Source organism: Sparus aurata, chromosome 8 (assembly GCF_900880675.1).
Source record: "Sparus aurata chromosome 8, fSpaAur1.1, whole genome shotgun sequence".
Taxonomy (NCBI): Eukaryota; Metazoa; Chordata; class Actinopteri; order Spariformes; family Sparidae; genus Sparus; species Sparus aurata.
Genome location: NC_044194.1, coordinates 173,065 through 198,777, shown reverse-complemented (window position 1 = coordinate 198,777; position 25,713 = coordinate 173,065). Strand labels below are relative to the sequence as shown.

The 25,713-nt window shown below is 44.4% G+C and overlaps 2 protein-coding genes across 3 annotated transcripts in view; both read right to left on the bottom strand.

Moving 5' to 3' along the window:
• lamb1a (laminin, beta 1a) overlaps positions 1-15,754 on the bottom strand; it is a 37,363-nt gene extending 21,609 nt beyond the window's left edge. The window contains exons 1-16 of one of the 2 annotated variants that reach the window (XM_030426329.1): positions 15,616-15,754; positions 15,355-15,432; positions 12,610-12,824; positions 11,241-11,379; positions 10,502-10,575; positions 8,923-9,111; positions 8,770-8,833; positions 8,478-8,680; positions 7,929-8,049; positions 7,422-7,610; positions 6,659-6,835; positions 6,170-6,282; positions 5,659-5,738; positions 4,554-4,689; positions 2,807-2,965; positions 234-361 (exon numbers count right to left, since the gene is read on the bottom strand). In XM_030426329.1, the coding sequence (XP_030282189.1) occupies positions 234-361; positions 2,807-2,965; positions 4,554-4,689; positions 5,659-5,738; positions 6,170-6,282; positions 6,659-6,835; positions 7,422-7,610; positions 7,929-8,049; positions 8,478-8,680; positions 8,770-8,833; positions 8,923-9,111; positions 10,502-10,575; positions 11,241-11,379; positions 12,610-12,824; positions 15,355-15,385 (2,018 nt within the window). In that variant the 5' untranslated portion in view covers positions 15,386-15,432; positions 15,616-15,754. Of the gene's footprint in view, positions 1-233; positions 362-2,806; positions 2,966-4,553; positions 4,690-5,658; positions 5,739-6,169; positions 6,283-6,658; positions 6,836-7,421; positions 7,611-7,928; positions 8,050-8,477; positions 8,681-8,769; positions 8,834-8,922; positions 9,112-10,501; positions 10,576-11,240; positions 11,380-12,609; positions 12,825-15,354; positions 15,433-15,607 lie in introns of both variants that reach the window. The other variant, XM_030426328.1, reaches the window with a different exon arrangement.
• A 1,976-nt stretch (positions 15,755-17,730) lies between these two features.
• On the bottom strand, positions 17,731-25,229 carry LOC115586170 (laminin subunit beta-4-like). The gene is made up of 8 exons (XM_030424979.1): positions 25,033-25,229; positions 20,508-20,705; positions 20,195-20,339; positions 19,751-19,958; positions 19,466-19,601; positions 19,212-19,382; positions 18,775-18,928; positions 17,731-18,552 (listed from the first exon to the last, which is right to left on the bottom strand). The coding sequence occupies exons 1-8, from the start codon at positions 25,108-25,110 to the stop codon at positions 18,413-18,415; spliced, it is 1,230 nt and encodes a 409-aa protein (XP_030280839.1). The 5' UTR covers positions 25,111-25,229; the 3' UTR covers positions 17,731-18,412.
• Between the last annotated feature and the right edge of the window lie 484 nt (positions 25,230-25,713).

Here is a 25,713-nt window from a genome sequence, read left to right as displayed (position 1 = left end):
TGAAAAAAACTTCCTGCAGTCTACATTCTCATAATTTTACATACTGTGACAAGTTCAATGTCATATCAATATGAACCACAGCAATCAATAATAAGTTCCTCGGTCTTTCTAATATGCATCAGGCAAGAGGGTGATTTTGGTGCTATATGAAAAAGGTCTCGACCTTTGACACAATATTTAACCCTTATCTTTATCAAACAACCAGAAAAATATCAGAATCTGCTGAATGTTACCGTGAGCCAGGGTGAAGTGAAATCATCTGGTTGTCATCATCCGGCACAGTGTTGACACAACGACTGTCTGCTCTGATTGGTCCAGGCCTCATCAGTGTCATCAGAACCTCCTCCCATTGGTCAGGCAGCTGCATGAACGACAAACATGTGTGGTTTTCCTGTTTTGAATTTAATTCCTACATGCATGTTTGTCTTCCTTTTCTTGAACTTTTTAGAAGTATAACTTCTGCTCTATTATCTTTTATGTCCTTCTCTGTCAGATATCCAGTTTTGTGTCTATTGAGCAAAGGTTTCGTTAAACTGTCACAACAGAAGAGACTATGATCTTGTCAAGCTGTGATATTTGGTTGTAGAATTATTATTATTATTATTATTATCAAAATTATTGATCAAACAAAGTAAACCTCTAGGTGGTTTTGTTCATACTGATGTGAATCAGAGAGGTGTAGGAACACATGTCCTTTTGTCCTGTATCTTAACGAGGTCCTGTCCTGCCATGATTATCCTTGACTCAAATTTTCTCCTTCCTCCGAGTCCCTAACCTCTTGACCTGGAAGATCTTCTCCTCTCTACAGAGTGGGGGGATGTTGCTTTCTTGCTATAAACAGATCACGAGAGAACTTATTTTATTAAGTTACAATGACTAAGCACAATAGAGTCCTCTCTCTCCACATCAGATGACAGGAAGTGGGGGTAGATGTTGGTTGGGGTAAAGATGACCCAGTCCCCCCCCCCCCCCCCCCCCCCCCAGGGCCAAATAGTTTTACGACCCTGTCTGTGACATTCCAACACCACTCTGTCTCTATACTTTCTGAATAACTATTAAACTACAATCTCATTCTTAATGTTAGCAGATTCCCAAATAGCCTAAGAAGGTCACACAATAGATCTTTCCCATGTTATTGTCAAGCCCAATGAAGTTTATTACTTAATTAGTTTGAGGTTTGGGAGAAACCAGCCCCCCCCTTTGGTGATGGGCACAGACTTCCAGATCATCCTCTTTGTGTGTAATACTTGTGTTATTTACCAGTTAAATGTCTGATATGTTTTGTTAGGATAGAACTACAAGGAATATGTCTAAGTCCTTAGTCCTACTGTGTATTGTATACTTCATTGTTTTATGTCTTAATCAGGTTATAATTCTTTTGAATGATAAGTAATCATATTCATGTCGCATCTTTTTACAAAGGCAAAAATTTGACTTTTAAGATGGTAAACAAAACAATAGTTTAGTTAAATTAAAGTGTTGGGGGTCTAAACTCAGAACACAGAAGGAATGATTGTCAGACAGGCCCCCCCCCCCATTTTCAGTCTGCCTGCTGCAGCTCATAAAAACAGAGAAGATGCTCTGCACTTCACTTCGGTCACTTCTTTCTGTCACTACACTTCTCTCCTCTCTGCTCCTCTTTGCTCTCTGCTCTTTTCTCTCTGTCTTTCTTCTGTGACTCTTCTCTTTTGTCTTCTCTTCTGTCTTCTCTTCTTTTCTTTTTCTTTTTAAAGTAATCTACTTTTATTTTTGCAACAAGCTCTAAGAAAAGCAAACTGAATAATTACTTTAAGTGCTTTACTTTTATCCAAGTTTTTAATAGAACAAATTCTTTTCTTTTTGATTTTTGATTTTAATATACCGTTAAAGTAGCGCCTGATACAGAAGAAGTTGAATTAGTTGAGAAATCAGAACTCAAAAACCACCTCTTGAAACAACAAAGAAAAAGTCTTTTTCAAGACTGTGATCATCTGATGAAGAACGTTGCAGTAAGTGTCTGCTTCAGAAGCCTCGCAAGGAGTCTCCAACAAAAGAGACTTTGTGTGCTGCCAGCCGAGACCGACTCTGCCCCCAGCGCTGCCAATGCAGAAACCACGCTGGGCCTTCGGACCAAGAGTTCCTTAACAGAGTACCGGCCTTCCCTCTGGCTATCGAACCGACGCGCCGTGCTGTAGTCCAACCCAGAACTCTAAAGGAAACCAAGCTTCAGTGCCTCCTGACACCCAGACAAAACAGGCTGAATGTCTTCATACAGCTGGATCCACACATGTGAGAATGAGTGGGGTGTCTAAAGTTCTGACTTCTGTCTAAGTTCTGACTTCTATCTTATGAAGGAGAATTGAGATTAGGGTCTCGTTAGTATTAAAAATTACTCCCGTAATATTTAATATATAAAAACCCGACCCTTTAACTTTACCATCTGCCAACGGTCACATAATTTTATTACTTTCTAATTACAGTCTTTACCTTTTCTGTTGTCTGTTGTTGTTCGTCTAAAATTGTCATTTCATTTATTTTACCCCAAATTATTTAGTCAATACACATATATAATCGTTTGTCTTCGTCTGGAACTTAATTTTGTTAAGTCAAACTTGGACAGTTAGATGTTTGGAATAGTTCCCTCTGGCCTATTCCAGTAAATCAAACAACAGAGGTGGTGCCCCATCTACGAGTGTATTATTAATCGCCAGTGATTAATGATCTTTATTATCAAGCAGTAATAGTCTCCTACAGAGGACTGATCTAGTTCAATCATTGTGAGTACGATGACTGCTGGGCAGAGCTACACCTGCTGATAGCATCCTACCTGAGGCTCGTAGCGGATGAGGATGTCATACTCCATAGAGTGGGGGATGTTGTCTACAGTGAACTCGAGAAAAGCCCCCTCTGGGACGTTGACCAGACCGATACCTGTCCAGGTGGGGCTGCGGTCCAGAGGATGGGGCCTTGGGACAACCGTCACTCCCTGAAGAAACAAGAATACATTAAGACATCTGGAGAATAACTGGTTGGTTTGTGTTAGAGACAGTAAAATAAACAGAATATATAGTATTGAAATAAATGATTTGTGTAACAAGCAGGGGTTACGTTGATCCTCTTTCTGAAGCAGGAAGTTTAACAGAATGCTGTTTATCTAACTGTAACCAAGAGCTTCGATTGGGCCCAAAAAATCAAGCCCGGCCCGACCCGAGCCCGTGCACGTTGTGTCCGAGCCTGGCCCGGCCTGACACATTAACTGTAATTATGAGTCCGAGCCCGATTTAAACCGGTCATCTTTTTAATATGTGGGCTGTTACAACCGACAATATTTTTGCTTTCTTCTTGCATCTCGGGGAGTGATGTCTTGATGCGATAACTTACGTTTTCATCAAGAGGACAAGTCATGCATAACACCACGCAGCGACACAAACGCAAACAACAATCGAGGGAGAAGAGAGCTGTGCGTTTTCTAGCTGGATATATAGTCATGATTTTAAGTTATTTAAAAAAAAAAAACACACAAACACACACACAAATGCGTAATCAAGGGCCCGGCCCGGCCCGACCTGGCCCGAGGATAGTGGCAGAAAATATCGACCCGGCTCGGGCAGAGAATCTAAACTCTACTGTAACCCTAACTGTCAACATCAACTTCAAAAGAAAATCAGAGACTTTAAAATGAGAGTTCAGTTTCAGAACCTGGCAGCTGCATTTTGAACAAGTTACTGATTGTCTGACTGATTTTTTGAGCACTGAACTACTTTCTATGAAAAAGTCAAATCATGAATAATTTAATTTGCATCATGAACACAAAATTAAATGATTCATGAACAGCTCAATAAAGTGGGACTCTAAGTGTATTTATGAGATAGAAAATGTTTGTCTGACAGACGATGACAAACATATTTCTACAGCTGAAGTCCGACTCAATTTCTGTCTTTGTGAAGCAGTTACAAGGATACAGTCTCAGGAAGTCAGCCATTTGGAATTTACTGAATCATTTTGGCCGGCCGTGTCCAGTGATGAGCTCGCCCTTGCAGCACACTGGTGTACATGAGGGTGCGATGGCCCGCTCAATGCTTTAATTCTATATTCAATTCCTTTATTTTAGCTGCTGCACTATGTTATGTCTTATACTCTTTTCTAAATATCGCACTGCTGGAGGGAGCCTGACATTTAAGAATTTCACTGCCAATGATATATCACTGTAACTTCTAAGCATGTATCAGTAGAGAACTTAAACTTAAACCAAGCACTTTTAATCTTGCTGAGTGGACCAAGTACTGAACCCTGTTGAACGTCACATATAAATGTAATGAGAGTTTTAACATGACCCCAACTACTGAAAAAACAAATACAATTAAAAAGGAGTCAAAAAAGCTGTTTTTTAAATTCTGACATAACAATTCAAAATCGGGACATGTATTCTTGACTTTTAATCAGTTCAATATATTTCAATGACATAAATGACCCTCCACAGAAAAAAATGTTTGTCAGAGGGAAAAGAGAAAAAAAACACCCAGAGCAAATTCTTTGAGGTGATAAAAAGGTCAAAGGTTAAAAATGTGACTTACAGGTCCAAACTTGGCCTCCTCGGCTTCATATGTGTAATGATCCAGAGCGATGAAGTAGAATCCAGATTCAACCTGGTCACAGCGACGACTGAACATGTGATCTCTGCATACGCACTGACCGCTCACCTGATCACACCTGCGGGAAGACAGGGAGTGAAAAAAGTCAGAACTGAAGAAAAACTTAAATGGAACAAACTAACAGGAGGGGTGTCAGAAACGTTTTACTGCCGTTTGCATGCAGGGATCCTACGCCAATTCTCCACACCCACCTACGTGTGAAAGTTTCAAATGTGACGAGGGGTGAAATTTCGCTCCGGCGCTGATCCTGATCCCGTGGAGATAGTATCAGGGCCGTATTATTGGTGAACCAAACCAGTGTAAATGGATACGCCGGCGGAGTGGGGGCATGATGATCGTACAGTCTGACAACTGACTCAACTTAATAAAGACAAATTTCCCACAAAGCAATGTTACATGACCAAACAAAAGTAACTTATTAACTGCAACTGTCTTTGTCAACTTATATGAGGAAAAAAAATACCGAAGCTGTACGTGGAGAAGCTTCCGTCCTCTCGCCTGTCCTACAAAGTCTTCGTCACATTTCTGCCCGAAAAACAGCATCTGTCACCGGCTAAAAACTTAAACTCACCAAGTGTTTGTGATGAAAATAAATCACTGCGATGGTCAGCCCTCCGGACCGAGACTTCAGTTAACTTTCCGCCAGAAAACGGCCTCCGTCCTCGCGAGTGACAGAGTCAAACAGCAACCAGTTTACTGATGGCAATTATGTAATTTAGCGAGAAAAATGTAACTTTGTCACTTTCCAGAATGTTTGGTGGGTCAGGATCTCAATCACTACACATTATAACAGCATCCATATGATTATAAGCTGTCTGCCGATTTAGATTGACAGGAGGACACCTGGGAAACACCTTGAAAACACACCGACGTCATCACCATGACGTCAGCGTAGCCGCAGTGTCTTTAAGGCGGAGGTGCTTCGCTCTGTGTGAATCACAATCAGCAGAGAATTGGCGAACCACTGCTCCGGAGATAATGCCGCGTCGCTGTGTAAAAAAGGCTAGTGATTTGGATGTGAACTCACTGGTTGTTTAAGGCTCCTCCCAGGTCACAGTCACATGGTCTACAGCCGTCCATGTCGTTACTGAGACCCCAGTGCTCAGGCTGAAAACACACACACATACAGACGTGTCATTAAGTCGTGTTCTGACTTCCTGCTCGTTTAACGCTGGTAGAGGAAATTATTCAGGCTTTTTCACTCCTCCACATACTCTCTCACACACACACACACACAAGACCACCCACAGTTTCCCAGCTGTAGCTCTTCACACACTCAGCATTTTCTCTTCAGTAACCATTTTAAACATCATGATACGATACTGACAAAATTCATACATTTGATCAGCAGCAGTGTCAGGTAGAGGGACACACACACACACTCACAGTTTTTGATTAAAACTTTGCTGCTGCTTTTCTGTCTGATTCCAGTCAGACCAGTTAAGTGTATTCAGGATTGTGAGCTCATTGGTTGGTTAAACCTCTGCTCTGATGTCATTGGTTGTTTTGTTACCACAGTAATGTGTCATATTTCTCACCACACACTGATCACAGTCTCTGCCGGTCACCAGACGTTTACAGAAACAACTTCCTGTTTCACTGTCGCATGGATTTCCTCCAGGAAGTGTTCCCACAGGACTGCAGGTACAGGCTGAAACACAGTAAAAATACACACAATGACTGCAGGTGTGACTGGTGTGCTTCTGCATTGTGTTGGTGTGAATGATGCTGTAACAATGGGACCTCTATGGTGACAATCTCCGATTATTCTGACAGAATGAGTAACAAGCAGAACCTCCATGTAAATAATACTGTCCACTCCAGCTCCTGCGGACCCGGTTACACAGGTACACACTGAAATGCAGTAATAATTCATTGTGTAGTCTTTGTGAAGTGCTGTGTAGTCTTAGTAAAGGGTTGTGTAGTCATGTAGTGTAGTCATTGTGCAGTCTTTGTGAAGTGTTGTGTAGTTATTGTGTAGTTTTTGTGCAGGGTTGTGTAGTGCAGTGTTGTGTACAGTTTCGTACCTCTGCAGCCTTCGGGCGTGTCACTTAGCCCGTAGTGTGCCTCTTTGCAGCGCTCACAGCGTTCTCCCTCCACGTTGACTTTACAGCGACACTGACCAGCAATCAGACCGGCTCGAACGTCCGTCAGACCATCACAGATTCCTCCGTTCAGAGAGCCCAGAGGATCACAGTTACAGGCTACAGAAACACACGCAGGACAAAAATCACTGAGGATTAATTAACTGTTTTAGTGATGTTTCTCAAAAAAATGATTTGCCTAAACTGTTAGTTAGGGGAAGTGTCTGGGGAGAGGGAAGTCTGGGTGTCCCTGCTCAGGCAGCCGCCCCCGCGACCCGACCCCAGATACGGGAAGAAGATGGATGGATGGATAAACCCCATTCCATTTTAATGTAAAATCTAAATTTGTGTTAATGTGTAAACTTCCATGTTCAAAAGAGGGTTAAAAAGACAGGAAACATGAAGGACTGATGGAGAAGAGAAGAAATATAAAGACGTTGATGATTTCACCTGAACTCAAGTTCAAACAAAGTTTTCTTGAGTTTTCACTTGTCAATAAATACTGCACGGTCAGACTCACACCAACAACAACTTTGTGAGTCTCAGTATCTCCTGTATTTGGATAACATTTCCTACTGAAGACTTATATCTTTACAGCTTGAACACATCCAACTGACATCAATACACTTCTTCAGTTCCTGACACACCCCTATATCAATCAGGCACTCTGGTCTTGGTTCACACAGATCAAACAGTCTGGACTCACGTTGGCAGATGTTGGGATCTCTGACGTCTTTCTCTGGATGTTGGTAGTAAAACGGTTTACACTGTTCACAGTTGTGTCCGGCACTGTTATGACGACAGTCGTCACAAACTCCTCCACTGACGTTTCCTGAAGCCATGAACACGGCTATGTCGAAGTGACACGAGTCTGAGTGCTGGTTACAGTTGCACTCTGAGAAAAGACAAAATTCAGTCAGCCAACACGTCGACACATTTCAAGTTTATTAATATATAACTTGACTGTTGTACCATCTGTAACAGTTGATTATTGGTTGATAATAATTTCTAAGAACAAACTGAAACCTGATGTGACACACCTGATGCAGCAAATAAATGAGCTTTTTCAGGATCCATTCAGACACAAACAGGACCATCATATTAGTACTGCTATCAAAAGATTTAAACTACTTTTAGTTCACCAGAAACCAATAGAGACCAATAGAGACCAGCAGACAGCAGTAGAAACCAGCAGGGACCAGTATGGACTTACTCTTGCAGGCATTGGTGTTGCGTCCCTCAGCTGGTCTCCACGGAAGGTCGTGGTGGAAGTCCTGACACTGTTCACAGTTCAGACCTTTGGTGTTGTGGTTACACATGCAGTGACCGTGAACCTGAAGACACAAAAAACACAAACTCACACATACATACTAAAAAAACACTCAATCTGATCAACTGCTGCAATAATCAATCAATAGATACTGATTGAAAGTGATATCCTGATCTGTCATTAAGTTTCAATGACTTTAAAAAATAATGATAACCTGAAAACTGTCATCAGTGGTACTGTGGTCCTGCTTCCACTAAAGAATAAAGTCCAACATGAAATCAAAACAGAATCTGGACCGAATGAACAGCAACAGAATGAAACAACAAACAGACCTCAACGGAAATATTCACTCTGCAAGATACACCACAGTCTGCTATCCCCTCCAATACTCCCCGCCCCTTAAATACTACTGTGCCTTTTTAATACTGCCCCACCCCCTTCAGGACTCACCCTGCCCCCTTCAGGACTCATATGGCCCCAATCATGACTCACCATGCCCTCTCTGGTCAGCCCGGTTCCCTGGACCGGGGCACACTCAGAAGCGTGGCCGTAGCAGAAGCAGTTTCCTCGGACCACCATGTCGTAGATGGCGTAGTAATACTTCTCTTTGATCTCCATACGAGAGTCCAGCAGGTTGTCTCCAAGGGTATGAAGTTTGGTGAACTTCACCCGCAGGTTGGTGATTTTCAACATGTCTGAACAAAAGGTCAATAATAGGTGATCAATGATAGCTCCATAGGCTAGCTCAACAATAATCCCGAGAGACTGGTGTGAGGAGACTTACTCTGGATTCTTGGACTGTAAGGATCATCAATCTTGAACGCTGGGTCCAGAACTCTGAAAATCACCTGAAAAGAACAGATAATTGACGAGATTATCCAACTTTCTCATGAGGTGTGTGATGTCATCGCGTCCCATTTAATAAGACAGTGGTTACCTCTCCTTCAGTGGACGGCTCGATGTCAGAGTAACGTGAGTCACAGATGACATCGTCGACTTTGTGCATTGGACCCTGGGAAACAGATGGGAAAGAGGTCTCGCAGTCGTAGGCGAAGTAACGATAAACCTGCCAGTTCTTCCCGAAATCAGCTGATCGCTCAATTACCATGGCAGCAGGTCGGAACGTCTAAGGGGACAAAATTATGTCAGAAAAGAATAAATATCATCAGAGGGTTCTACTGATCCCACTGAGAATCAGCAACAGAACAAATAAAGAACGTCGGAACAGTGTTGTATCACTGTTTAAGTCTGGCCTGCAACAAACATCATCTCATCCTCAATACAAAAGACACGATGTTTGACCTCAAGAGTCTCTGTGACCACTCACAATCACCATGCCACAGTACAGGTGGACGGCAGGTACCTGGCCATCCACACTGATTACAAACTACTGTTGCAGGTTCATGTGGTCTGCGCCTGGCTGCAGCAGAGACTGCTGTTTCTCAGAAGACTCAGGACCTCTGATGTAAACCAGGAAGAGCAGCTTCTGTATTTCATGTAGTAGTGGAGGTCTTCCTGTCTGATACAGTAGTATCTCTGATTTTGATGAAGGTTCTCAGTCAACCACGTCATGGTAATTCTGAGGGATTGATTGTAGTCAACTGGACCTGTTTCAGTTTCTTGAAGACATTTCACTTCTCATCCAGTGGCTTATTCAGTTCTGTTTAACTGGAGGGGAGTTTGAAGGCTATTAAACTCTGTGTGGGTGTGCTCTTACAGAGTTGTTAAGGAGTTTTAGAATTGTTAGGGCAACTTGTGGGTCATTGATCCAACCATCCTTCATGTGGGTTACTAGGGCTAGGTGAGCCCAGGTGTGAATAATTGTTACGCAGTCTGGGGAGGGAACTCAGTACAGCATTGTAGGTGGGTGATAAGTAATGTGTTTGGCCACCTCCTCTGTTCAAAGACGGTTGTTCCAGTTTGATATAGATGGATTATTTTACTCCTCTTTCAAACCGTCTGTCTTCTCTGGACAAGATGTTCACACTGTTGTCCTCAGAAGAATTATTTTTCTCCTTCAGATGTCAGTGGACAGCAGAGTCTTGATATGAGGAGTCTGTCCTCCTGTGTTGTGCCATTTGTATATGAAAAGTTTGTTTTGCCTCCCAATGTACAAATCTGTGCAGTCCTGGCTGAATTGAACATCATAAATTACATGACTCTGTTTATGTCTGGGTGTTCTGTCCTCAGGATAGACAAGTTTCTGTTTCAGTGTGTTGGTAGGCTTAAAGTGAACCGGGATTTGATGTTTGCCTCTTTATAAGTGTTGCTCCTGGCTTTGCATGATTTATCCAAACATGATTGGTCCTTAAACGACTGTTACTTCAATTAGTGAGAACAGGGCAAATCTTCTGTGTATTCACCTGTGGATCAGTCAGTACTGAACCATCTTGAAAAAGGGGTATGAAGGGGTATACAGGAATCCGACCAATCAAAAATGTGTTTATATTCAGTGTAAAGTTGACATTGATGGCGGTAATCTGCCGCCACACTGCTTATACCTGTGTAGAACTCACCTTGAAGGTCATGATGAGATGTGTGAAGTGAAACTCTGCCTCCAGGTTAAGCTGGATTGTAACGTTCTCAAAACCTGCAGATAGGAAAATGTCAGACAGTTACGGCAATATATAACTGGAATGGCCCTCACTAGAGCGCATACCACAGCAAAGGCCCAACAGTCTCCATTAATTAAATTGAGCCTAATCGAATATCAAAACTCAAATTCACTCTTAACGTTAAACCACTCACAACTACTGAATCTACTAATTCCACTGTTTGTCAACTGGACTAGATATGATGGGGCTTCTTCCAGAGAGCGCCACCAATACATGGTTGTGATGCTAGACTACGCTGCTAATGACCCTGAGGCAGTGGCCTTGAGGAAAGCCTCAGCCAAGCAAATGAAAAGGACGTTTTCCTCCTCTGCAGTAGAGTGGGATTCCATTAAGATTCAGAGTGATTATGGAGCTGCGTGCAGCTGTGAATATTGAATTAAAGTACTAATCAATGTCTAAAGGGTGCGTTGTGAATGCATACATATTAAAAATAACCATCAAACTGTAGAAACACAAACAAGACTTATACTTCCTGAGGTGAGTTCTTTGCTCTTTGGTCTAAAAGAACTGTTTTTGTCTCTTAGCCGATCCTGCTTTAATAAAGTTAGCTGTTCAGTGATCAGTTCATCAGACTGAGGAGGAGTTTATGTCAGACCGCTGACCTCTAACTGACCTCTGAGTTGTGTGTGGTGGTTCTCACCGTTCTCAGACTGCCACCAAGTCTTCAGTCTGTTTGGAGCAAATGTGGTGACGACGTTCTCGATACGATGACCACTCGTCTGATCCGAACGCTCCTCGTATGGCACTGTTGAGTCACACATGAAACACTTCTTCTCCTCCTGGTTAAGGAGAGACAGAGAGGTGAGTGAGTGACTGACTTACTTACTGTAATTGTTTTCGAGCTCCATTAGAAACCTTTACTCTATTCACGATGTGACTCAGAGAAAGACCCTCTAGACAGTTTCTTTTAACTTTTGAATCCTTCTTATATTTCCAGCTTTATCTGACGACATGGTCTCAGAGTTTTGGACCCATTGTACATCTAATCTTGTTCCTCACGTCAGTTCTGTTCTGTCAGTAATAAATGCTTTAACTGGCAGTCATGTTGCCGATCTGTTAGGAATCAGATTCTTATCTTCTACGATTCAAGCTTTTATGTTGTTGATGAAGTTGTGTTGATGGAGTGAAAAGCCTGACAGGAAGTGTGGTGGCTGTGGCTCAGCGGTAGAGCCAACGTCTTGCAATCGGAAAGTCCCTGGTTTAATTCCCATGGTCTGCATGTCAAAGTGTCCTACGGCAAGATACTGAATGCCAAACTGCTCCTTATGTGTTGGTGGGCACCTTGCATGGCAGCCACCACCATCAGTGTGCGAATGTATGTGTTTGTTGTACTTACATTTACATCATTTATCAGATGCTTTTGTCCAAAGTGACTCACAGTAATTCATACAAACTGCAGTTTTATTCTTTAAGTTAAGAATTATTTGATGTGTCCATCTCATCCTGATTGGACACCTTCAGTTTGACATCTTCTGTTTATTCTCCACAGAAACATCTGGACAAATTTCTGTCTGCTGTTACAGCTCAGTGTTTCCTTATAGGGAGGTGATTTTACACAGGAAACACACACACATAAACACTCAAACACACAGTTTACACAAACTGACTGTCCAGTCAGGTTGAAGCAGTACAGATACACTGCAGTGTTCAAACGGTTATCCTGTGTGTGTGTGTGTGTGTGTGTGTGTGTGTGTGTGTGTGAGTGTGTGTGTGTTTAATGCTGCCTCAGGTTTGTTAAAGAAACATGTAGCTTAGTTGTTTAGTAATGTTAGGATACCACCACTAGGAGGGTTAGGGTTTTCAGTAAATGTGATGACACAGATCAGACCTTGTTGAAATGAAAGGTTTAAAATCATCACAGACGGAGTTAAAAACTTTGGAGCATTTTAATTGAGATCATTGTTGTGAACAGCATTTCAACATGTTACTGAATAAACCTTATTGGACGACCAACAAGTAGATTACTAGTTTATTTACCTATCTGTCGTATAGTTCAGGTGGTTATTTACCTGGAGGTGGCTGACGATGCAGAATGGTTCAGGCCGCTTCAGTCCACAGGTAGAGGTGGATGACAGTTGGTGGGCTCGGCCAATCAGAAGGTCTCCTGTTGCCGGGTAACAGCTGCCCTCTGTGCACATGTCACTGAGCTCTGGGAGGCTGAGGTCATCTTGGGCCCCGCCCACTGACACCCCACCCTCCTGCGCACAGGTAAACACCTGCAGAGCTGAGAGCAGAGGCTCTTGTTGTGAAAGTCTGAACCAGAGGTTAAACATCAGCCGTTTTTGTTGGAACATAAACAGAGCCTGAAGAAGAATCCCTGACTTAACAAAGATGTTAACCACCGTCGTTAGACGTGTTTTGCTGTAAGGTTAAATATTGTCAAGCCTCACTGTGTCAAACTTCACTGTTTAGCCTGACTGTGTTTAACCTGACTGTGTTTAACCTGACTGTGTTTAGCCTGACTGTGTTTAGCCTGACTGTGTTTAACCTGACTGTGTTTAGCCTGACTGTGTTTAGCCTGACTGTGTTTAGCCTGACTGTGTTTAGCCTGACTGTGTCTAACCTGACTGTTTAGCCTGACTGTGTTTAGCCTGACTGTGTTTAGCCTGACTGTGTTTAGCCTGACTGTGTTTAACCTGACTGTGTTTAGCCTGACTGTGTTTAGCCTGACTGTGTTTAGCCTGACTGTGTTTAACTTGACTGTTTAGCCTGACTGTGTTTAGCCTGACTGTTTAACCTGACTGTGTTTAGCCTGACTGTGTTTAGCCTGACTGTGTTTAACCTGACTGTTTAGCCTGACTCTGTTTAGCCTGACTCTGTTTAGCCTGACTGTGTTTAGCCTGACTGTGTTAAGCCTGACTGTGTTTAGCCTGACTGTTTAGCCTGACTGTGTTTAGCCTGACTGTGTTTAGCCTGACTGTGTTTAACCTGACTGTTTAGCCTGACTGTGTTTAACCTGACTGTTTAACCTGACTGTGTTTAGCCTGACTGTGTTTAACCTGACTGTGTTTAACCTGACTGTGTTTAGCCTGACTGTGTTTAACCTGACTGTGTTTAGCCTGACTGTGTTTAGCCTGACTGTGTTTAACCTGACTGTGTTTAGCCTGACTGTGTTTAGCCTGACTGTTTAACCTGACTGTGTTTAGCCTGACTGTGTTTAGCCTGACTGTGTTTAACCTGACTGTTTAGCCTGACTCTGTTTAGCCTGACTCTGTTTAGCCTGACTGTGTTTAGCCTGACTGTGTTAAGCCTGACTGTGTTTAGCCTGACTGTTTAGCCTGACTGTGTTTAGCCTGACTGTGTTTAGCCTGACTGTGTTTAACCTGACTGTTTAGCCTGACTGTGTTTAGCCTGACTCTGTTTAGCCTGACTGTGTTTAGCCTGACTGTGTTTAGCCTGACTGTGTTTAGCCTGACTGTGTTTAACCTGACTGTGTTTAGCCTGACTGTGTTTAACCTGACTGTTTAGCCTGACTCTGTTTAGCCTGACTCTGTTTAGCCTGACTCTGTTTAGCCTGACTGTGTTTAGCCTGACTCTGTTTAGCCTGACTCTGTTTAACCTGACTGTGTTTAGCCTGACTGTGTTTAACCTGACTGTTTAGCCTGACTCTGTTTAGCCTGACTCTGTTTAGCCTGACTCTGTTTAGCCTGACTCTGTTTAACCTGACTCTGTTTAGCCTGACTGTGTTTAGCCTGACTGTGTTTAGCCCGACTCTGTTTAGCCCGACTCTGTTAAGCCCGACTCTGTTTAGCCCGACTGTTTAGCCCGGCTCTGTGTAGCCCGGCTGTGTTTAGCCCGGCTCTGTTTAGCCCGACTCTGTTAAGCCCGACTCTGTTTAGCCCGGCTGTGTTTAGCCCGGCTGTGTTTAGCCCGGCTGTGTTTAGCCCGGCTCTGTTTAGCCCGGCTCTGTTTAGCCCGACTCTGTTTAGCCCGACTGTGTTTAGCCTGCAGATGTCAGATAAATCCAGAATGAGGTGTTGAAGCTGTTTGATTGACAGGTCGGCTTGAACAACACCAACCAAGAAGAGTTTTTCACACTATGTAAACAAACGTAAACAAACAGACCATCAGACAGATGATTGGATGTTTCTGTACAGGTTTTAAAATATTCTTATTGTCAGATCCTGACTGATCAGCTCAGACACTGAGGATAGTGTGTGTGTGTGTGTGTGTGTGTGATCACTGATCCACACACAGTTTCACTCACAGATGACTGAAGCAGAGATTAAATCAGAGTCTAACTAATCAATCAAACCGATCTGTTATCAGATTTCTCCGCTGATCTCTGGTTTCACTAGTTTCATCTCAAATTCTCTTCAGCACGTTTATCTTGCATTTGGCAGGTTTTGGACAAAACTCTTCTGAAAGTAATTTTTCACATGAATAAAATAATTAATTATGAATTAAATACCTTTCCACATTTATAGTACACACTTGTGTGTGTTTCAGTGAAAATCAGCAAAATCAAAAACATTTCTTCAACATCTTTGAGCTTCAGAGAATGATTATCATTATTAATAAGATTGTGGACGCAAATGTTCTTGACACGATGCCGAGGAAGACGGAGGAAAAAAAGATCGTTTTCGTCCGTGTGGACGAGCCCCAAGATTCAGTTTAACGGAGAAATTCAACTTTTAGTTTACAAACAAAAGAAATCAAACTTCATTAAACGGACATGAATTCTTTTGATAAAGGAAAATGAAGATATTATGTATTAAAGTATTAAAGTAATCAAGTATCCGGTGTGAACTCACCGAACAGCACCGCAAGCTGAAGCTCCAACATGCCGCAGATTCTCAGGCTGATCCTCGGAGACAAAAACTGCTGCAGACCTGAAACCAAGAAAGCTGCACTTTAAAACTTCTGCGGGAACTTTTCAAACACAAAGATGATCAAACTCTTCAAACACAAAGATGATCAAACTCTTCAAACACAAAGACGATCAAACTCTTCAAACACAAAGATAATACAGTGTTTTAAACATAAAGACAATAAAACGTTTCAAACCTTCGGACCTTTGTAATCCGCCTCCGTTCAGACCGAGTGAACCTCCTGAAAACCCGCAGACCACCAACATCTCCTCAGAGGCGGACCCCGCCTCCTCAGTCCACCGGCACCGACACCTCCGGACGACACATCCGGGGTGACTTTCAAAATAAAAATGTACGTCTATCGAGATGATTTATTCTGTGCACCAACAAACAGAAACGTTAGAAATAAAATAAAAAACATAAAATATATTTATTTTTAAATGTCTGAAATAATTTTCATGAATCCACAACTGGAGAGAAATCAAAGAGGGAAGTCTTTTAGTGATTTTATTATGATTGATTGATTGATTGATTGCATCACAAATCAATGTTTCTGTATGGATTGTTTAGATTTAGATTGATGAATAATACTTTAATCGTTTTTTCTTTAGCTTTTATAAACAGTCATCGTTGAACTTTTTTCACTTTCAACCACGAAAAGATCAGTTGTAAAAAAAAACAACCTGAATAAATCACAAACAATAATGTTTGTGCATTTACTGTTTATGGAAAAGTGACGACTCAACTGCTTCACACACAAAATTAAATAGATTTTAAATTAATACAGCTTTTTGAGAAAATAATCCTATCAATCAACAAACACATAAAAAACATGATTTTAAAGCTCGTTTTAACACAAACATTCTGAACCCCACCGTCACATGCTTTTATTCTGAAAACAGTCTTACCTCACTTCCTGAGTCTGACCGCTTCTTCAATCACCAATATATGGCCAAAAGTATGTGGACGACTTCTTCACAGTGTTTGTCTGGTTCCAGTCTTAGCTGAGTGACGTCAAGTCACGAGTGTGTGTCCGTGAGTGTGTGTGTGTGTGTGTGTGTGTGTGAGTGTGGTTATTTCCTTGTGTCTTTATGTGAAACTCAGTTCAGAACTTGAAAACTGGTCAGATAAGAGACCCCCCCCCCCCCGAGCCAGCCTCCACAGACAAAGACATTCCTGACCCCCCAGACACACACACACACACACACTCACCCCTCCCCCAAACCTCACCTGCAACAACAAAGGAGGAGGTGTGTGTGTGTGTGTGTGTGTGTGCGTGGGAATCTGACCCCCCACCTGAAAACATCTGAAGACTCATTCAGTGCCTCGGTGCATTCTGGGTAATGACTGTGAACATGTGGAGGCCTGCAGACCCAAGAAGCTCTCAGCCAATCAGAGATTAGCACATCCGTCTGACCCCCCCCCCCCCCCCCCCCCCACACACACACTCTGAGGCAGTCTGCAATTAAAACTCTGATCCAAAGAGCAAAAGAACCACCACAAAAAAGAACCACAAAAGTATTTCACAGAGTAGAAGTACACCAGTACAGGAGGAATGACTACACTACACATTTTTGAAGTTGAATCATTAGCAGTACAATGTAATGATAATAATAATAATCATAAGAAATGTGCACAAAGTGAGTCTGTGTATATATTTCATACATTTTATAAATCAGAAGTTTTTTGGTGAGAAAAGAAATTCAAACTTTTCAAATCGACAGAATCACTAAAATGTTTGAGAGTCTGTAAAATGTTGTGACGTCGGCTACAGATGAAGGCTGCTGCTGTTCTCTTTGGAACATTTATCAACATGTAGATGTTCTTAAATTCAGTGAGCTGAATGAGCTTGTAGCAGCCCATCTGCAGTGTACTCATGGATGTAATAGATTACTCTGATGCTGCAGACTCTCAGAGGAGTCTTTGCTCTCTGATTTCTAAGAGGATTTGTAGACGTTTACCCAGACGGACATCAGCGATGATGATGTCATCAGGAAGTGATGACAGATTCACACTGAATCTGTTTCACCCGGGCTAAATTCAGTCAAATTCACGAGGAGCTTGTTGGTCCTGTCTGAATGGAGCTTCAGACATATCTAAACCGCAGCAAATGAGAATAAATAATAAATGTTCAACAAATCAAATCACCCTCTGGTCAAATTGGTCATCAACATGTGAACCAGCTTCATTTTAAACTTGGACTGAACTGCTTGCTGTTCAGTAACATAACGTGTCACAGCCTGATAGATCTTCTGTCTGTGGCATAAAAACACATCATGAGCCATGAAATACCAACAATGAATCCACTGCTGACAATAGTTCAACATTATCATTAACATTATATTTAGTAAACAGTTGGTTAATGTCAGTCATCATCTCATCAGTCAAGTCCAGTAAACAGCAGAAAAACACACAGGTGAGTTAAATATAAACAGAAGGTGAGTTTTTTTTTTAAACTTTCATGTTTGAGCATCTATGTGAAACGTGTTATTAATCTTTGAATTTATTAGACAGAAAATATTAGAGAGTCTTAATGATTTTTACAGCAGACAGTTCATTCAAAACTATTTGGTGCATTTTATTGTGAAAAATAACTAAATTCTCATTATTAATTTCAAATGAAAATAAAAGCATGTTGAAAATGTAAAACAGTGGGTCCACATGGACGAAATCTCTAACGTGCTAAAGTTTAATGAGTGTTACTGAATTAGTTATTCAGAGTGACAGTGAGAAAGTAAAGATCAATAATCATCTGAAAATAAAACATCAGAAGTGCGTCGATGTTCATCGGGAACAACAAGGGTCCAAAACTAGAACCCTCAGGAACGCCTCATTCAACACATCATCAATACACCTATAAACTAATCAACTTATAAACCAGTACTCATCGGGATTCAACAGTGTTTTAAGTATTTAAATGGCATTTTATGTCTTAAAATGAAATATATAAAAACACCAGACTGATCCTAAACATGGTCATGTTTGCAGTACTCTGTAGTATTTATGAAGTACAGCTGACGTATCCTTCGGCTCGTTTGGAGATTTCTTTTCGAAGTGAATCCACTGTCTCCAACAACGTGGATACTTCGGCTGCTTTGTCTTCTTTTCTCCTGATCAGCTGATGGATCTTCTCCTCTAGGTCTGACAACATAGAAAACAAAAGACATACTTCACTACTGCACATGCTACTACTAAAGGTAATAGTGCAGTACAAATGATGCTGACACTTCTGTGAATCCCACTGTTCCTAGGGTTAGGGTTAGTTTTCCTACAATACCTGTCGTAAGGAGCTTAATATCAATACTACATTAATATAACATACTGCATTATTATGAGCATAATATTATCTAGTATTAATACTACCTTTTATCTGTCTGAGTTTGTCCTCCACCTGTCTCTTCATCCTCTCCACCTCCTCCGTGATGTTCTTCAGTCGTTCTCCAGCTCCACTCTGATCCGTCTCATTCTCATTTTTCTGCTTCAGAAGCTCAAACAGCTTCGTCACATTGTCCAGATCCTGTTGGACACAGTCAGTGAAAACACTGTTATCGTAAAGACTAGTAGTAGTCTGTGTGTGTGTCTGTAGTCTGTGTGTGTGTGTGTGTCAGTAGTCTGTGTGTGTGTGTGTGTCAGTAGTCTGTGTGTGTGTGTGTGTGTGTGTGTGTGTGTCAGTAGTCTGTGTGTGTGTCTGTAGTCTGTGTGTGTGTGTGTGTGTGTCAGTAGTCTGTGTGTGTGTGTCAGTAGTCTTACTGTCTGTGTGTCAGTAGTCTGTGTGTGTGTGTGTGTGTCAGTAGTCTTACTGTCTGTGTGTCAGTAGTGTTGTTTAACACGGCGTCTGCAGTCTCTCCGGCGTCTCTCGCCATCTGTCGGTTCTGTTCTGTTTTCTTCTTCAGGGCGTCGATCTCGTCCTTCAGAGCTTCAGCTCGGCGATCCATCAGCTTTGTTTCGATGTCGTCCATTTTGTCTTTAATCTGAAACAGGACAGAAAATAAATCATCAGGCAGGGCTGAGGTCAGGTGATATTTGGAATATTAGAAATTTCATGGATCTTCACGTCTTGGACTCGATCTCTGGTCATGTCTCTGTCCCCGCTGGCTGCTTCCAGGTTGTCGTTGGCTTTGTCCTGAGCTTTCTCTGCTTCATAAATGTTCCTGGTGATCTCTGTCACATCAATGTTCTTCGTCCGCTCCCTAAAAACAGAAAACACAGGATTTCTCCATGAAGAAATCAGGACTCTGTGTTTGAGTTAAAGTTCTGTGTTTTAGTGTAATATTTCAACGTTTCTGGTTTTAGAGAACTGACAGATGGTGAGTGTTCTGTCATGTTTTCAGATACTGACTTAAGCTCCTGAGCTTTCTGCAGCAGGTCCTGGCCCGTCTTGGCGTGCTCCTCAAGGTTACTCAGGTTGTCCTGGGAATTGGAGGCGTTGGACAGCAGATTATTGATGTCATTGATCATTGATCGAATCTGATCAGGTGATCGTGGCAGCTGGATGTCGAGAACAGTTCGGGCCATTTTTTCGATGTCTTCTGGAGGAACCATCTCATCTGTCAGGGCCGGAACAGAAATGTAATGTCTCAGATATTGAAGTATAATATCAGTACTTGTGTTGCCTTGTTAATATCGTTTAAGTCATTAAATCTGCTGAGAGCATTGTCTTCGTTTTAGCTAACTTCCGCTTTGCAGTTAGCAGTCCCCTCCCTCCTCTCTTTGATTTCTGACTTGGAGCTCAGAAATACAACATCATGAGAACCTCGAGGAGAGGCAGCAGCTGAACACTCACCCATCAGATAGTCTTTGACTCGCTGGATAAGCTCCTTGGTTTTCTTCTTCTCTCTCTCGAAGGAGTCCATGTTGTCGTTAATCCGGTCCTGCAGCTCTTTGGCTTGGTCTTTGGTATCCTGAGCCGCCTGTTGGGCATCATTGATCTGACGGAAGAAACACGAACATTTATAAAGAGTGAAACAGTGAAGTCTTGTTGATGTTATCAACAGGGGCTGAACTGTACTCAGAATAAAGAAAAAGCCTGAGCTTCAGGTACTGATCGTCCTGTCTGTAATGTCACAAGATATTTGTGTTGATCAGCGTGAACCTGCCTTGTTGTTGGACTCCTGCAGTCTGGACGGGAGTGTGATGAGTTGCTCATTCGCTCTGTCTGCCATCTCTGAAGCCTTCTGACTCACAGGAACTGCTCCATCACAGTCTGGACCTCCACATCTTCTCTTTCCAAGATCCAGAACACACAGAGCTCCAGCACATCCTGAGCAGTCCTCCAGACCTGCTGCTCCACAGACCTGCATCAGACCACAACACAGACCTGCATCAGACCACCACACAGACCTGCATCAGACCACAACACAGACCTGCATCAGACCACAACACAGACCTGCATCAGACCACCACACAGACCTGCATCAGACCACAACACAGACCTGCATCAGACCACAACACAGACCTGCATCAGACCACCACACAGACCTGCATCAGACCACCACACAGACCTGCATCAGACCACCACACAGACCTGCATCAGACCACACACAGACCTGCATCAGACCACAACACAGACCTGCATCAGACCACCACACAGACCTGCATCAGACCACCACACAGACCCTGCCATCAGACCACCACACCAGACCTGCATCAGACCAGCCACCACCAGACCTGCATCAGACCACCACACAGACCTGCATCAGACCACCACACAGACCTGCATCAGACCACCACACAGACCTGCATCAGACCACCACACAGACCTGCATCAGACCACCACACAGACCTGCATCAGACCACCACACAGACCTGCATCAGACCACCACACAGACCTGCATCAGACCACCACACAGACCTGCATCAGACCACCACACAGACCTGCATCAGACCACCACACAGACCTGCATCAGACCACCACACAGACCTGCATCAGGACCACCCACACAGACCTGCATCAGACCACCACACAGACCTGCATCCCCCAGACCTGCAAGCAACCACCACACAGACCTGCATCAGACCACCACACAGACCTGCATCAGACCACAACACAGACCTGCATCAGACCACAACACAGACCTGCATCAGACCACAACACAGACCTGCATCAGACCACCACACAGACCTGCATCAGACCACCACACAGACCTGCATCAGACCACCACACAGACCTGCATCAGACCACAACACAGACCTGCATCAGACCACCACAAGACCTGCATCAGACCCACACACAGACCTGCATCAGACCACAACACAGACCTGCATCAGACCACCACAACAGACCTGCATCAGACCACCACACAGACCTGCATCAGACCACCACACAGACCTGCATCAGACCACCACACCGACCTGCATCAGACCACCACACAGACCTGCATCAGACCACCACACAGACCTGCATCAGACCACCACACAGACCTGCATCAGACCACCACACAGACCTGCATCAGACCACCACACAGACCTGCATCAGACCACAACACAGACCTGCATCAGACCACCACACAGACCTGCATCAGACCACCACACAGACCTGCATCAGACCACCAACAGACCTGCATCAGACCACCACACAGACCTGCATCAGACCACAACACAGACCTGCATCAGACCACCACACAGACCTGCATCAGACCACCACACCAGACCTGCATCAGACACCACACGACTGCATCAGACACCCTGCATCAGACCACCACACAGACCTGCATCAGACCACACACAGACCTGCATCAGACCACCACACAGACCTGCATCAGACCACAACACAGACCTGCATCAGACCACCACACAGACCTGCATCAGACCACCACACAGACCTGCATCAGACCACCACACAGACCTGCATCAGACAACAACACAGACCTGCATCAGACCACCACACAGACCTGCATCAGACCACACACAGACCTGCATCAGACCACCACACAGACCTGCATCAGACCACCACACAGACCTGCATCAGACCACCACACAGACCTGCATCAGACCACAACACAGACCTGCATCAGACCACCACACAGACCTGCATCAGACCACCACACAGACCTGCATCAGACCACCACACAGACCTGCATCAGACCACCACACAGACCTGCATCAGACCACAACACAGACCTGCATCAGACCACCACACAGACCTGCATCAGACCACCACACAGACCTGCATCAGACCACCACACAGACCTGCATCAGACCACCACACAGACCTGCATCAGACCACCACACAGACCTGCATCAGACCACCACACAGACCTGCATCAGACCACCACACAGACCTGCATCAGACCACCACACAGACCTGCATCAGACCACCACACAGACCTGCATCAGACCACCACACAGACCTGCATCAGACACCACACAGACCTGCATCAGACCACCACACAGACCTGCATCAGACCACCACACAGACCTGCATCAGACCACCACACAGACCTGCATCAGACCACCACACAGACCTGCATCAGACCACCACACAGACCTGCATCAGACCACCACACAGACCTGCATCAGACCACCACACAGACCTGCATCAGACCACCACACAGACCTGCATCAGACCACCACACAGACCTGCATCAGACCACCACACAGACCTGCATCAGACCACCACACAGACCTGCATCAGACCACCACACAGACCTGCATCAGACCACCACACAGACCTGCATCAGACCACCACACAGACCTGCATCAGACCACCACACAGACCTGCATCAGACCACCACACAGACCTGCATCAGACCACAACACAGACCTGCATCAGACCACCACACAGACCTGCATCAGACCACCACACAGACCTGCATCAGACCACCACACAGACCTGCATCAGACCACCACACAGACCTGCATCAGACCACCACACAGACCTGCATCAGACCACAACACAGACCTGCATCAGACCACCACACAGACCTGCATCAGACCACCACACAGACCTGCATCAGACCACCACACAGACCTGCATCAGACCACACACACAGACCTGCATCAGACCACCACACAGACCTGCATCAGACCACAACACAGACCTGCATCAGACCACCACACAGACCTGCATCAGACCACCACACAGACCTGCATCAGACCACCACACAGACCTGCATCAGACCACCACACAGACCTGCATCAGACCACCACACAGACCTGCATCAGACCACCACACAGACCTGCATCAGACCACAACACAGACCTGCATCAGACCACCACACAGACCTGCATCAGACCACCACACAGACCTGCATCAGACCACCACACAGACCTGCATCAGACCACCACACAGACCTGCATCAGACCACCACACAGACCTGCATCAGACCACAACACAGACCTGCATCAGACCACCACACAGACCTGCATCACACCACCACAGACCTGCATCAGACCACCACACAGACCTGCATCAGACCACCACACAGACCTGCATCAGACCACCACACAGACCTGCATCAGACCACAACACAGACCTGCATCAGACCACCACACAGACCTGCATCAGACCACCACACAGACCTGCATCAGACCACCACACAGACCTGCATCAGACCACCACACAGACCTGCATCAGACCACCACACAGACCTGCATCAGACCACCACACAGACCTGCATCAGACCACAACACAGACCTGCATCAGACCACCACACAGACCTGCATCAGACCACCACACAGACCTGCATCAGACCACCACACAGACCTGCATCAGACCACCACACAGACCTGCATCAGACCACCACACAGACCTGCATCAGACCACCACACAGACCTGCATCAGACCACCACACAGACCTGCATCAGACCACCACACAGACCTGCATCAGACCACCACACAGACCTGCATCAGACCACAACACAGACCTGCATCAGACCACCACACAGACCTGCATCAGACCACCACACAGACCTGCATCAGACCACCACACAGACCTGCATCAGACCACCACACAGACCTGCATCAGACCACCACACAGACCTGCATCAGACCACCACACAGACCTGCATCAGACCACCACACAGACCTGCATCAGACCACCACACAGACCTGCATCAGACCACCACACAGACCTGCATCAGACCACCACACAGACCTGCATCAGACCACCACACAGACCTGCATCAGACCACCACACAGACCTCCGTCAGACACACCACACAGACCTGCATCAGACCACAACACAGACCTGCATCAGACCACCACACAGACCTGCATCAGACCACCACACAGACCTGCATCAGACCACAACACAGACCTGCATCAGACCACCACACAGACCTGCATCAGACCACCACACAGACCTGCATCAGACCACAACACAGACCTGCATCAGACCACCACACAGACCTGCATCAGACCACCACACAGACCTGCATCAGACCACACACAGACCTGCATCAGACCACCACACAGACCTGCATCAGACCACCACACAGACCTGCATCAGACCACCACACAGACCTGCATCAGACCACAAGTGCCTCATTGACCTCATTTACCACGTGTGTGATCATGTATGATCAATATTCACTGACCTCGTGAAATGATTACTGTTCATTTTCTAATTGATCACTTTATGGTTAGTGGTCATTTCATTAGGTCACGTGGTTCATACTGACCTTTCGGTTGAGGTCGACCACGCTGAGCTCTTTGACCTTCTTCTCCAGTGGTGCCAGGTCTCCTCTGCTGCTGCACATGCTCAGTTTGTGTTGACTTCCTGTCTGGTGTCCATGGAAACCTCCACAGCTTTGTTAGCATTTCTCACTCTCTTCTCTTCTGACATGAAGGCTCTATGAAGCTTCTTGATCTCATCCAGCATCTCTACGACAGGATCAGAGGACAGTTCAAACAAAAACCAAAGACGAAGTACAGACGGTCGGACAGCATCACAGTGGGTTCTGAGAGAAAGCATTAATTAACAGATTCAAGACTTTCTGTAGGTTCGGTTCAGGAGAATCTGAGCTTCTTCTTCAGTTTCTGATGTATGAAAATAAAATGATGCTTCTGTGTTTCTAAAAGAATTCATCACTGAAGTCTTCAGCTGATCAAATGGTTTCTGACAGATTTTTAAAACTGGATTAAACTGAACTCTGAGCTCCAGTGTGTCCTGATCCTGAACATGACTTCAGTTCATCTGACCGGACATGAAACAGACTGCAGGTAGACCAGGAAAACTGTTTAAATATGATATTAGTTAAATATGATATTTATAATGATGTCACTCTTCCTTTATCTGTGCTCTGATCTGAACTTCTCTAAGGTGACCATAACCCTCTCTGTTCTCCCTGCGTCTGTCTTCA

Coding starts and splice junctions, on each gene's coding strand:
- LOC115586170 (XM_030424979.1), bottom strand. CDS start 25,110: ATGTGCAGCAGCAGAGGAGACCTGGCACCACTGGAGAAGAAGGTCAAA. Junction 19,602..19,750: donor CAGAAAGCTCAGGAGCTTAA/GTCAGTATCTGA, acceptor TTCTGTTTTTAG/GGAGCGGACGAAGAACATTG. Junction 19,383..19,465: donor CCAGAGATCGAGTCCAAGAC/GTGAAGATCCAT, acceptor GTCCTGTTTCAG/ATTAAAGACAAAATGGACGA.